The sequence below is a fragment of the Hemitrygon akajei genome, chromosome 2 (assembly GCF_048418815.1).
Source record: "Hemitrygon akajei chromosome 2, sHemAka1.3, whole genome shotgun sequence".
In the NCBI taxonomy this organism is placed as follows: Eukaryota; Metazoa; Chordata; class Chondrichthyes; order Myliobatiformes; family Dasyatidae; genus Hemitrygon; species Hemitrygon akajei.
In genome coordinates this window covers 54,274,993-54,289,157 of record NC_133125.1, presented here as the reverse complement: position 1 = coordinate 54,289,157, position 14,165 = coordinate 54,274,993, and the positions used below count along the sequence as shown (strand labels likewise).

The following is a 14,165-nucleotide window of genomic DNA, read 5'->3' as shown; positions in this document are numbered from 1 at the left end:
CACTATAGATCAAGTTTTTCTGCTGCAGCTCAAAGATTTAGAAAAAAATTGACAGGATCTAAAAATCTGATTCTCAACTACATAGATAGCACAGTGAATTATGAGAATCATGTTTACTCCATGTTAGGCCAACCTCAATTAGGGCACCGTGGTAGGGAAGTGGTTAGCGCAATGCTATTACAACTCAGGATGTCAGAGTTCACTTCCAGTGCTGTCTGGAAGGAGTTTGTACGCACTCCCCCTGACCACATGGAGTTCCTCTCGGTGCTCCAGTTTCCTCCTACAGTTCAAAGACTTACAGGCTAGTAAGTTAATTAGTCATTGTAGATTGTCCTGTCATCAGGCTAGGGTTAAGTAAGTGGGTTGCTGGGTGGCGCGGGTCATTGGGTCGGAAGGGCCTCTTCCGGACTGTATCACTAAATAAGATCATAAACTGAAGCCAAACGTTACCTTCAGTACAATGCTGTTCATCATCCTTCAACACCATTCCAGTCGGACACACACAGGTATATTTTGGTGACTGACTGTTAATTTGAGGAGCAGGAAGGCACATGTGCTCACAGTTTCCAAACTCTGCACACCAGCTTTTGCCTAGAAAAAGCACCAAATAAGTCAACATTTCAGAAACAATCAATTTCGGCAATCAGCTTTAACCAGTGCACTGGTTCCACTCCACTTGCTTCGTGATTGTGGGACAATAGGGATAATCAGCACGTGATCATTCAAAATAAAAAGCTTACAGGATAAAGTTTGTCAATACTGTCAGCCTTTAAGAAATTAAGTTGTGTAGTTTCTCTATTGAAATTAGGCTTGAAGATTCAAGAAAATTTGAAGAGTACTCACTCAAATTTTTGCATGCAATAAAATTTTCTATAAAAAATTGAACTGGTAGGCCTGCTGTAATACATGAACTAAATCTGGCAAGTTAACTATTCTTAAATTATCCCACAAATCTGAATAATATCAACAGTCCTGCATTAAGGAAAATTGTGTGCTAAATATCAGCAGGAACCAAGAAAGTTACACCACATTTAATAGTCTACAGATTGCTTACCAGATGGCTGTATCAGCTCATGATAGATTATGATGTCCCCAGGGTTAACATTAGAGGCCAGAAGGTTCACATTATCTCCAGTATACTTATTGGCTCCATAAATTCCTTTCCCCTCATCAGCCCAATAAACATGATCCTGGAAATGAATATTTTGGGGAAAATGTCACTCCATTAATCCACGGGAGACTTTAGTCCAAGTTTAACAACTCCCTGCATGGACATTTATCAATTTGTATCATCGCACAAGCACTTAAAAATGTACCTTAAAAATGGTTACTGTAGAAAGCAATGTGGCACACAGGACAATAGTGTGAACTATTCATAGAGTCATAGACACTACAGCACAAAAACAGGCCTTTCAGCCCATCTAGGGTGCTGAAGTAGCATAAGGGTTAGGATGACACTATTACAACTCAGGGTGGAGTTCAGAGTTCAATTCCAGCACCGTCTGTAAGGAGTTTGTACATTTTCCCATGACCACATGGCTTTCCTCTGGATATTCTAATTTCCTTCCACAGTCCAAAGATGTACTGTTGATAGGTTAATCGATCATTGTAAATTGTCCTGTGATTAGGTGGGCTACTGGACAGTACTGATCATCTGGCTGGAAGGGTCTGTTATGTGCTGAATTCAAAACAATCTGTGCCAAGCTGCAAATCTGCCTAGTCCCATCGGCCCACACATGGACCATGGCCATAACCTTTCATACAGTGCCCATTAGGGCTGGAGTTTCTTTAAATCAGCTCTTCAAAGTAGAGGAATCAGAAATTCAGTGACCAAACTTTATGGTTTCATTTGAAGCCTGGGATTGTAACTTTGGTTGCAAGCTTGATCTCAACTTATTCCCAGTGCTTATAAAAAGCATTCACCCCCCTTGGAAAATGATAATCTTTTATTGTTTCCCACATTGAATTACAGTGGATTTAATTTGGCTTTTATTGACACTGATCTAAAGAAAAAGACCCTTTTTTGTCAAAGTGAAAACAGATCTCTACAAAGTGATCTAAATTGATTACAAATGTAAAACACAAAATAATTGATTGCATAAGTATTTACCCCCTTCAAGTCAGTTTTTAGTAGATGCACCTTGGGCAGCAATTACACCCTTGAATCTGTGGTGGATAGGTCTCTATCAGCTTTGGACATCTGGACACTGCAATTTTTCCTCATCCTTCTTTACAAAACTGCTCAAGCTCTGTCAGATTGCATGGGGATCGTGAATGAACAGCCCTTTAAGTCGATCCACAAATTCTCGGTTGGATTGAGGTCTGGTCCCTTATCTATACCCCTCATAATTTTGTATACTTCTATCAAATCTCTCCTCACTCTCCTACAATTCAGGGAATGAAGTCCTAACCTATTCAACTTTTCCCTATAACTTAGGTCCTCAAGTACTAACAATAACCTTGTAATTTTTTTTCTCTACTCTTTCATTCTTATTGATTTCTTTCCTGTAGGTAAGTGACCAGAACTACACACAATACCTCAGATTAGGTCTCACTTACATCTTATACAATTTCATTTGAAAACAAATCTTGAAAAACATTACCTCAAATAGAGCTATAGCACGAGGATGTAGAAGGAATTCTTGTGACCATAAAACTGTTCTTCTGTCCTGTCCATTGAGATCCATACTTGATAATGTGTGCAACTTTGCATCAATCCAATATATGCGCCTTTTCATGTGGTCTGTGGAAAAACATGTTTCAAGGCAAGGTTAACAAAGCCCAATACCAGTCAGTGCATCATTAAAAAAGGCCACCTTACTTACCAAGTGCAATGCCTTTTGGCCTCTCAATTTTGGTGCCAAGCAAAAGTTGGCGATTAATACCATTCATGCCTGCTTTCTCAATCTTTGCCGGAGTGCCACAGTCAGACCAGTAAATGAACCTTGAAGGAAAGGGATCACATTTTAAACAAGTCTTTGAGTAGATCCAGTAAGTGCAGTTCCTACTGCAATACACAATAATTTGTAATTACTTAGTGCAAAAACCATTTTTAGCCAAGCAGAGGTTTGTCTTGGAACACAAAATAGACTGGCTCACCAGAATACAAGTGCTAAATAAAATGCTCGATTACATTGAGCCAATGTTGGCTCTCGTGCTGTCTGTTATTTGTATTAATGTTTTGCATAGAGGAGCAGAGGTTATTTACTGAATCCCACAGTAAGTTACTTTCATCTTCTCTTTCCTAGTTCCACCTAGGAGATTCAGTTAATTTGAATGTGCACTACCACTATTTAGTTGGAAAATGGCATCCATTAGTTTGACTTGCCAAACACTTTGAAGATGATAACGGCATTTATGAAAGCTTGAAAACACTTGACAAATTCAAAAATCAGTGCAAGTAAATTACAAAACAGCCAAAGCAAGAAGTACCCTGACAGTGGATCAACCACAACTGAAGCTGGTTCCCTCAAGTCTGTATCAAAAAGAATCTTCCCCTTTGTTCCATCAAAATTAGTCACAGATAATGTTTTCTTGCCACGATCAGTCCAGTAAAGAAGTTTATTGATCCAGTCCACTGCAATTCCTCCAGGGATTTGCAGGCCATTAATTATGGATGTTCCAGCTGCACCATCCTTTTCATTCAGTGACATGCTACAACAAAAATACAAGACAATTAGTAAGATCGTCAATATTTGCTACCAAGTTATTCCTAGAAGGACTGGACTTTGCAAACCAGTAATAGTGAAATAATAGGGACAGAGGAGACCGTGGATACTAGAAACTGGAACAACACATAAGTTGGAGGAACTCAGTGGTCAGACAAAATCTATGGAGGGAGATGAACAGCTGATATAGAGCAGAATCACTCAATACCAACCTTGAAACTACTCAAGTTCCTGGTTCATGCATCCATAAATTCCACCCTGCAAATATTGTGCTATCTGCAAGTAAAACAGAACTATAGCTCATGCAATCGGGGGTCAGGGAGCAGGATGGTTAGAAGCTACTTCCATTGTTTATATTGGGAACCATCTCAACCTGGAGAACAGTGGGTAACTAATAATTTGAGGAGCATCATGACTTGTGGCCATCTGAATGGTGAGCAAATACATCCTATCACTGGAACTTTAATAGATTACATTTAATGCAAAAGGCATATTACCTGAAGATTGCCCGCTGCCCCATATCAGCCCAGAAGAGCCTCCCCTCTGCAACATCAGCATCCAGCGCCACAGCGTTCCTCAGCTGCACAGCAACTTGGGTGTACTCCCGGAGATGCAGTCCCAGCTTCCTGATGTCATGGTGGTTTGTGAAGATCAAATAAGGCTCTGTGCCTAAATTTCAAAGTTGGACTCTTAACTCAAATTCCAATAAAATGCTGTTCATTCAATATTTGTTTTTAAACAAGCTAAACTACACAATTTATTAATTATGAAACCTTGCATTTTATTGGCTAGTTTCCATAAGATTATGTCAAGCCTGCCATTTTAATCCAAGGTGTTTCATTTCTGACAGCATACTTTCTATACTTTTATTAATATACCCAATCCAAAATCTCCCTCCCCCCCCATATTTAGGTGAACTTAAGTTTGTGTAATTAATAGGAAATTGAATAGATTGTCAAGCCCTACAGGTAGCTTTGTGCCAATGTAAATGACAAGATGTTATTGAATAATTTGGTATTAGTATAAACCAGATTTGGAATGTCAGCTCAAGTTCAACCAATTGAATGATAACAGGATACAAGAGGGAACATCCCAGTTCTTTAACTTGTATAATAAGACTGAATTTACCAAAACCAAAGTAGCCAGAAAATACAATCTTTGATATTAATCTGTTCTTCAGTGAAAAGCCTCATCAATAAAAAAAAGTACTTAGTTGCAAGGAGTTTAGGTCTGCAAATCAGATCCACTCAAATGACTGCAAACACATTAAGCTATTCCTACACCCGGAAATGAACCAGAGGTATACTATTTGGGTTTTTTTATGCCCCAGAAAGGCATTCTTATAACAAATTACCAATGCACAAATTACAAGGAGCACATGCAGTTTAGACTTGCCTATTGCCTTGCAAACTCCATTAACTGGATCCATAAGGTAACCTGCATGACATTCACACATATAGCTTCCATCTGTATTGACGCAAATTTGACTGCAAGCTCCAGGATTGCGGCACTCATTAACATCTGGAAAGAAATCAAAGACTCCTAGGATTCCTCATATTTGTGGTTTAGTAAGGCAACCAAGAACAGTACTGCTAAGTCAATGTTCTTTACAGTAACCACCAAACGAATAGCAGCCAAAGTGGTATACCCGAAGTTATACAAGTTCTGAAGGGTTTCCAAGTACAGTAAAGCCCTCGGAATGGGTTGTTCAGCTCTCAGGGGTCTTCCATACTTTCTTAAAACCCAACAGGTTTACTAAACAATAATAAATTTAGCATCCAAAAACTTGACGTGTGAGGTGTTAATAACACCCAATTGCCTGAAAAATTAGATTTGACAGTAAAACAAGAGCCCGATTCTTCAATGATTCAGGAACAGCTTCTTCCCCTCTGCCAGATAGGAACATTGAACCTATAAAAACTAACTCACTATTTTTCCCCCTTCTTTTTACACGAATTTAATTTTTAAAAATATACTTACACTTATTATTGTAATTCAGCTGTTATGTATTGCAATGTACTGCCTCCACATAACAAATTTCATGTCAATGCCAGTCATGTTAAACTTGATTCTGAAAATTCTGGCACTATTCTTGCAACAGGCAGGTCAAGGAAACCTACCTCCACAGGTAGTCTTGTCAATCAAATCATAACCAGCAGGGCATTCGCATTCATAACCAATGACGAGATCATGGCATATGTGGGAGCAGCCACCATTGTTCTTTAAACATTCATTTTTATCTACAGAGAAACACATTGATGCCAACATTCAGTGTTATGACCCCAATAAATATCCTCAAGCAAAGAAACAGAAACCTATACAGTTCACAAGGAAGCTTCTGCATTTCATTTGGATATTTTACTTAAGCAATTCCATAACAATTACTAGCATGTTATTTTGGAAAAGGAAATCTAAACTTAGTGCAAGTGGAGTCACTTCAATGATAATGGGTACCATTTCAGGATTACAGTTTTAGTTCACCCATCTCAGTTGCAATAGTCAGAAAACTATTTCATTATGCATTTCTAGCACAGTTTAAAGTCAAATTTGCATGTTCAAAGTATAGTTTAAGGCAATGTCACTTACTACATTCTTTGAGAATTTCATCACTCCAGTCTTTACAGTCCTGCTTGGTATCACATACTTGGCTGATGTTTATGCATTCTCCACTATGACATTTGAAGTCAGTTTGTCCCATGCACTCTGAATCTAAGCAGAAGTATTTGACAATGTTATTCCAATCAATTTTTGCCATTTAAAACATCCCAGATGCAAATCAAAAGAATTAATGTTGATGTCAGTAACATGGGGAAATTTTTTCACATTAGCATTGGTTTCGGTACTATTTTATTGTCAAGTTGGAAAGATTTGGCATTCTTGGCAACTCAGCAGCTGATATTCCCTGAAATCAGTCCTGAAAGGAACATACCAGCACTCCCTATAACAACTGCAGCTGCAACATGGGGTACGGAAGTGGGAGTAGACTTCCAGGATCATCGGGGGACTGGGAAGATTGGCAAGGAACAAGTCTGCTCTTTCTTAACTTGTGAAGCAGTGGCCACAGATCCTTCAAGTGCCCAAAGGTTAAGTCGCATGGGAAGATCTCTTCAAGGAAGTGAGTGTCCATGTCTGTTCTGGGGGGCAGTGGGGTGCTGAAGAGTAAAGATAAGCCCCTTGGGAGGGTGTGTGATGTCACTAATTCAGCAACACTGAGCAGCAGAGTCCAGGCAGATAATCAGCAGCAGCTCAAAACTCTAAAACCAAAAAAAAACCCAAGTGGCTTAAAATTAGAGGGTCACAGGCCTAGTAGTCCAGACATACTGATTAAGTTTGAGCTTTCAGATCAGGATAAATGCTGTTTAAGGGCCACTATACAAACAGAATGGCTTCAAAGGGAAATTGGTTAGCAAAAGGTGGTTGCTCTCCAAGCAGCACTTTTTCAGAATAGATCAAAGTACCATTGCAAAGAAGATTTTGCATTTAACATTTTTGTTCACGCAAAATGCCAAAATAGCATCTAGGCAATTTATAAAAATCCCTGCCAAATCCAGAATAGTACCCAGAAAGTGCGCATTATCACTTTGCTTCAGATTAATTTTTTCAACTTTTTTTTAAAGTGGAGCAACTTTTTAAACCTATATTACTGAACAAAAAAAGCATGCCCACTTACTTTCCTGACAGTTGAGTTCATCACCACCATCACTACAGTCTCTGAACTGATTGCATCTCTTTTTCCCAGGAATACAACTGCCATCATTACATTGGAAGTGATCAGGCCTACATGTGCGAGGAGCTAAAAAGTAGAATGAAGATTTATAACCGTAATCATTATTTATTAATTGCAAGATCTTAAAGCTAGGTCTGCAAAAGTCTCAGTGGCACACTTGGTAACCACGTACATGTATTTTGATCAGGCAGGAACGTGGAAGCAGGGAGCTTCTGGAACTAGCAACACGCTCAGGTAGTATCTGTGCCGAATATTTTCTTACATGTAAGTGTTGCTCTGACATGTGGTTTTCTCATGTTAAACATTCTCAAACTCAAGTTTATCAAATACTGTTTTAACAAAAGGTAAATTGTGTTGATAAGTTTAATTTTGGAGATTTTCCAGATGATTAGCATTTCCTGATTGGTATTTTGGCAATAATACTATTAAAACTAGTCTGTTCCCTGCCTTCATATTGGTCTTTTTCTAATCTTCCACTACCCTCATGGTAGTTTAGTATTTTATGAAAATTTTCAACTAATGAGTCCACTATCTCCACACCCTTTAAATAACTCCAACATGAGGTCCTGGTAATTTCTTCACCCTTAGTAACTCAACCACTGAGTCTCTCCAGGATCATCCCTTGTAATTAGGATTTTTTAAAGTTCACCATTTTTGTTTAAATTAGCCCATTGCTATCTTGATTAATGCAATGTCATCTAGTGATGACAAGCAAAAATTTATTCCCCTCATCATTACCTGGCCAGTCATTTATATTCACCAGCTTTGTTGAGGCCCCACATTAACCCTCAAAGCCTTTTTCCGTTTAAAAATTGACGGAAACCAATGCTGTTTAAAACAAAAGCACATGCAAATTCTCTCTCAAAATTTGGTAGTCACTTGAACTTTTTGGACATGATGCTGGTTCCCAAAAGCTTTCTAGTCTTCTGATTTACCATTATCCACAGTTTTTGTACATCCTAGATAACTCCTCCTTTTGCATTTTCATTGCACTTGTTCAGATTGAAGACCCTTGTTATCTATCCATGCTGTTTCCTCTCAAACTACCATTTGGAGTTCCATTATATTGCGCCCATTAATCGCCAGGAGATCTTTGGTGACTCGGCTCATTAATATTTTATTACTTAATCTAAAGTTGCCTGATCCCAGGTAGACTCTGAAATGCCCTGCTCTAATAAAATCATCCAATATTTGCATAACTCCTATGATACTCTTCTTTGGGTCAATTGTTGTAGATTAAAATGTGTACACAAGGAGATAAACTTACGGCAATTAGCTTCATCACTTCCGTCTTTGCAGTCAGCATCACCATCGCAGAACCAACGAGTGTGAATGCATTCGCCCGAGGCACACAGGAAGTCATTAGGAGAGCAGGCCAAAGGAGGAAGAGTGTACCCACAGTAGTCTGAAGATTCATCGGATTTATCTGTACAATCTACACTGTTATCACACACCCAGTTTAAAGGTATGCATTCTGAGTTATTGCACTGAAACTCATGAGTACCACAGGTAGATAGAGCACAGTTCTTTTCGTCACTTCCGTCACCACAATCATCCATCCCGTTGCAGGCAAACATCTTGGCAATGCACCTCCCACTGGAGCAAGTGAATTCCAAAGGATCACAAGTAATTTGACCTGGGGGGGGGGGGAATGGATTTTACAACAGGTGATATTGTGAGTATAACAGTTTTCCCATATAGCTTTGCCAATTAGACACATTCAAAGATGCTGACTAGCTAGACAGGAAGCATTTAAGCACAGTCCTTTTGATGATAAATCGATGTAGCCATCTGTTGTATTTTAAACAAAAACCTACTTATTCACTTTATAACACTTGAATTGAGAACCATGTAGTAACTAGACTTCACAATGGTGCTCAAGCGGTTTATGGGTTCAGAGCTGATTGAGCGAAGAATTTGTTTTACATTGAATACAATACCTCATTTGGCAAAACAGATACCAGATTAGTTGCACAGATATTACGTGATTTAAGACAATTCAGATCCACCAGGATACTTGCCGGAATGGAGAACATAAAGTGCAGGTTAGAAGAGCCAAGGCACCAAAATCTTTAATACCTTGAAGTTTAGAATGAAGTGGCATCAATAAACACTTTAGAGAAGAAACTTATTCGTATCACAGGACCAGTAGGTAGAACAACTTTCTGGAAGCATGAATAACATCAAATTGGCTATCTGGTCAATTTGTTAATAAAGATGCATATTACAGCTACCAAGTCAAAGTCATGTAAGCACTTCAGTTTGTGTTAATGTTGCAAAAGCTTTTCCCCAGCATGAACTCAAGTTTGCCTCCTGTGAAATGGCATGGATATCAATCTGAAGTTTGTTCTCAATAGTCTGGAGATGAGTTAACCTACCACAATCAATCTCATCACCATTATTATGGCAGTCCTTCTCTCCATCACATTGCCATGCAGCAGGAATGCACTGCAAAGATCCAGGTCCACAGCTGATTTCATGGCTAAGGCACGCTCTTTGATCTAGGGGAAAATACTGATATGTCATTCTGAATCTGCATTTCAGCTAAAAAGTCAGTAACTAGAGCGGCAGGCAATTGTGACCTTGAGCACTCAATATCACGAGTTCTGGAGCAGGAGTGGTCAAGTTATCTATTTAGAGAATCAGCATAGAATAGGCCCTTCTGGCCCTTTGAGCCTCATTGCCCCACAACCCCTGAAAACCCTAATTTAACCCTAACCTAATCATAGAACCATTTATAGTGACCAACCTCCTGCCATCTGGTGGAGATACAGAAACATCTTAGCCAAGACAGTTGGAGTGTAAAACAGCTTCTTCCCGAGGTTTGTTGTGCAGCTGAATAATGTTACATCCCAGCTTGCCAGTTGCCTTTGAATGCTATGGACTATTGAAGTCACTTGTTGCATGTAAATATGGGAATATTTATTTATTTTTAATTAAGTCATACTGCAATGGAGCAGCACCACAATCTCATCTTGAGCGATTACAATAAAGTTCTATTCTAAACTATCCAGTACAATTTTGGAGGAAACCAGAGATCCTGGAGAAAACCCAACCATTCCACATGGAGAATGTTCAGAGACTCCTTACAGAGGACACCAGGATTGAACTCTGACGTGCCAAACTGTAAAAGCACCGGGCACCCAAGTTAGTGGTGCATGCAATCAACAGGTTACAGTGTTTGGTACAACTACTTTGGACAGTTTGACTTCTAATTCCTGCCCCCCATTAATGTCTTCAAAGGCGTAAGTTGTTGCTCATAACAGGGCCACCCTAAAATGACTACTTCTTGTTACTATTTGGGGGTTTCCATAGCAATACTATAAGCCTAGGAGTCAAGCTCCAAAATCAGATTACTTAATCTCTTTTTACTAATCCACTAAATTGCTAATTTTACAGATTATGGAGATTTAAATGAATGGCAATATACATTGGGCAAAGAGTATCTCATCCATTCCGTTCCAACACAGAAGCAGTACTTACGGCAGACATCTGCACTTTCATCAGATCCGTCTTCACAGTCAGCTTTGCCGTCACATAACCACTTATCAGGGACACATTGTTTATTGAGGCACAGAAACTCAGATGCTCCACAAGTTTTAACTAGTGGAAAGACAAACAGTAAACCATGTTGCATTCAGTTTACAATCAGCCTCTAGATAATGACTCAAAATAGCTTCCTCTGCAGGGGAAGTCAATTACCACATTGGATGTACTCAGTTTTAAAATAACTAAACAAATGCCTTTTGTTTTCCATTCATGTAATACCTAGCTGTTTTTTTGTTAGACTGTGTGTTAGGACCTGGTTTTAACCTAATTGCAATTTTGTAAATTAACACTTCCCACATCAGAAGTTTGGCAGCAAGTCAATTCAGGAATAAATAAAAAAAATCCCTGCACTATTAAATCAGTCTCTCTTGAGCAGTTAAACTCTAGGTAAAACCTAATGGATTTTACAACTCACATATGTCCATCCTGCAGTGCTGTCCGTCCTGATTCAGTTTCATCCCAGATGGACACACACAGGTATATTTGGGAGAGCTTCTGTTCATCTGGGGAGCCGGGAGACACATGTATTCACAGCTTCTTGTCTTCAGATTCTCACACCAGTTTTTGCCTGTGGATAAACAAATCTAGCTTGCAATTAGATTGTTTCAACTAAGAAATCAGACTCTGATCATAGTAAAGTCATACAGAAATGGAATTTAGTATACCAAGTGATCTATTCCAATGAAAGAATAAATACTGAATGAACCTTTTTCCTATTCTCAGTGCTGGATTAGCTGGCAAGTGTGAAGCTTAATTATCTGTGCCAAGTAGATTGCCAACAACTGCAGAGGAACTGATACCTGACCAATTTAAAAATAGAACTCTAGGAACTGGTAACAGGTTTACAGAACATAAAATAAACCAAAGACATGAAGAGGCCATCCACAAGTTGTCAATCAAAGCTGAACATAATCTTATATTCTCAAATCTTCAGAGATGGGCCCAAATAAAAAATTATTTTACATTATCACTAGAATTTAAATGTAGTCAAGTTAGATACAGATAGTTATATATAGATAAGAAAAAAATGGCATTCCTTATACATTGGAAAGCTTGGTCACATTCATTGCCAGAAAAACTACCAAATCAAGTTGGGTGGTGGTGGTGTTCACGAGATTGGGTGTTATCCTGATTCTCAGATCAAAAATAATGAAAACTTCAAGCCCAGGATAACTAGGCTGAGGAACTGAGAATGAATACAAGGGAAAGTTGAACAAAACTACTGACTTCAATGTTACCTAGCTCCCTTTAAGGACAAATTACAAGTCAGGAACATTGTCAAAGTTTACCTGATGGTTGAGTCAGCTCATGATAAGCAATGAGGTCTCGAGGCTCATGAAGATTGGCAGCTAAACGCACTATATCTGAACCTGTAAATTTGTTTGTTCCATAAAGTGCTTTGCTTGCCCCATCAATCCAGAATACATTATCCTAAAATGAAAGCAGGTCAAATCTGTTAATAGATACAAACACAATTTCCTGTGACAGAATCACACCATGTGTAGTTTGAACCTTTGATTGTAGTTAGCAATTCAAAGCAATTGTATGATAGTAGCAGTGATCCACAATTGATCAAAGTCAGCATCAATTTCAACTAAATACTGTAGTTTAAGAATGGAGAGGAAGAGGGAAACCAGAAGTCCGTGAGCCAGTCATCATTGGAGGATCAGAGATGGGAAGGGGCAGTAACCTTAAATTCCTGGGCGTCACTGTCTCAGAGGACCTGTCCTGGACAGAAAAGAAAGCTCAACAGTACCTCTACTTCCTCAGGATCTGGAGACATTTGGCACGTCATCGAAGGCTTTGGCAAACATCTATAGATGTGTGGTGGAAACTGTGCTGAATGGTTGCATTACGGCCTGGTATGGGAACACCAATGCCTTTGAGTGGAAAATCCTACAAAAGGTAGTGGTTTTAGCCCAGTACACTACAGGTAAAACCCTCCCAACCATTGGGCACATCCTCATGAAATGTTGCCATAAAATAGCAGCATCCATTATCAAAGAACCTCACACCCAGGCCATACTCCTTCCTCGCTGCTGCCATCAGGTAGAAGGTACAAGAGCCTCAGGACTCACACCACCAGGTTCAAGAACAGTTGCTACACCTCAACCATCAGGCTCTTGAAACAAAACAAGGGATAACTACACTCATTTAAAGACTCTTTTATCTTGTTATTTCATACTCATTATTCATTGCAATTGATTTCTATCTGCATTTGCACAGTTTGTTTACAGTTAACAATTCCTGATGTTTACAGTTATCTTTCTATAGATTTGCTAAGTATGCCAGCAGAAACAGAATCTCAGGGGTTTTAAATGTGGTGACATGTATCTACCCTGATAATAAATTTTACTTTAAACTTTGAAGAATGGCGTCTCCTGCTGCTGCTATTAATCATCCAACCTCCTCCCTTCCGTTGCCTAGATACACTAATCAATTGCTCCCATTTGGAAACCCTGATTCCCCTTCCTGCAAATAGCCCAGATAACAAATAGTTTATATTTATCTGTAAAAGATTGGCAGTAAAAAGTAAAACAGTGATGTAGGTTGTTAGAAGTAAATTCTGGTGATGGAGTGATCCTGGGTGAATGGAACAGAATCCTAACAGCAAGTCAATGGGTAATCTATACGTTTGTGATGGAAATGTTACTGGACTATTTCAGACCACAAGGAGATTAGTAGAGAAGTCATGTGACACATTAAATACATGGATCAGATCAGACCATCACCCAGACTTGCCTCAAAAATGGTAATTGCAAAAGCATGAGCAAGGAATTCCTTTGACACCAACACAACGCTTCTGTCGTGACCATTTAAATTTACACTTGATAACGTATGCAGCTTTGAGTCAACCCAATAGAGACGGCTCTTCACAAGATCTGTAGCAGAGGGGGAGATTCACTGTATTACAAAATGAAGTGACAAATAGAACATGCTCTTGTCAAGACTAGCAGCCTACTTACCCAAGGCAATGCCATGTGGCCATTCAATATCTCTTGTAACCAGAGCACTACGACCATAGCCATTCATTCCTGCTCTTTCAATCGTTGCTGGCTCACCCCAGTCTGACCAGTAAACAAACCTGGAAACATGGCAGGAATATTAATTTACGCACTTCAAAATGATCACCTAGAATTTATATGGAGTTAAATCTTTTCCCCCCCCAAAATTCAACCCATCTATTCTTGACAATTACCATCATAACCAAATATTAAACT

The 14,165-nt window shown here is 39.1% G+C and overlaps 1 protein-coding gene across 2 annotated transcripts in view; it reads right to left on the bottom strand.

The window, feature by feature from the left end:
* Positions 1-14,165, bottom strand: part of LOC140741839 (low-density lipoprotein receptor-related protein 2-like) — a 73,664-nt gene that overhangs the window by 8,492 nt on the left and 51,007 nt on the right. For both annotated transcript variants that reach the window (XM_073072291.1, XM_073072301.1), the window contains 17 exons: positions 13,911-14,029; positions 13,687-13,826; positions 12,234-12,375; positions 11,360-11,512; positions 10,879-10,998; positions 9,774-9,896; positions 8,663-9,031; positions 7,339-7,461; positions 6,255-6,377; positions 5,789-5,908; positions 5,064-5,189; positions 4,166-4,337; positions 3,433-3,654; positions 2,826-2,944; positions 2,604-2,743; positions 1,055-1,190; positions 451-591 (listed from right to left, as the gene is read on the bottom strand). In XM_073072291.1, coding sequence (XP_072928392.1) covers positions 451-591; positions 1,055-1,190; positions 2,604-2,743; positions 2,826-2,944; positions 3,433-3,654; positions 4,166-4,337; positions 5,064-5,189; positions 5,789-5,908; positions 6,255-6,377; positions 7,339-7,461; positions 8,663-9,031; positions 9,774-9,896; positions 10,879-10,998; positions 11,360-11,512; positions 12,234-12,375; positions 13,687-13,826; positions 13,911-14,029 — 2,588 coding nt within the window. The remainder of the gene's footprint in view (positions 1-450; positions 592-1,054; positions 1,191-2,603; positions 2,744-2,825; positions 2,945-3,432; positions 3,655-4,165; positions 4,338-5,063; positions 5,190-5,788; positions 5,909-6,254; positions 6,378-7,338; positions 7,462-8,662; positions 9,032-9,773; positions 9,897-10,878; positions 10,999-11,359; positions 11,513-12,233; positions 12,376-13,686; positions 13,827-13,910; positions 14,030-14,165) is intronic.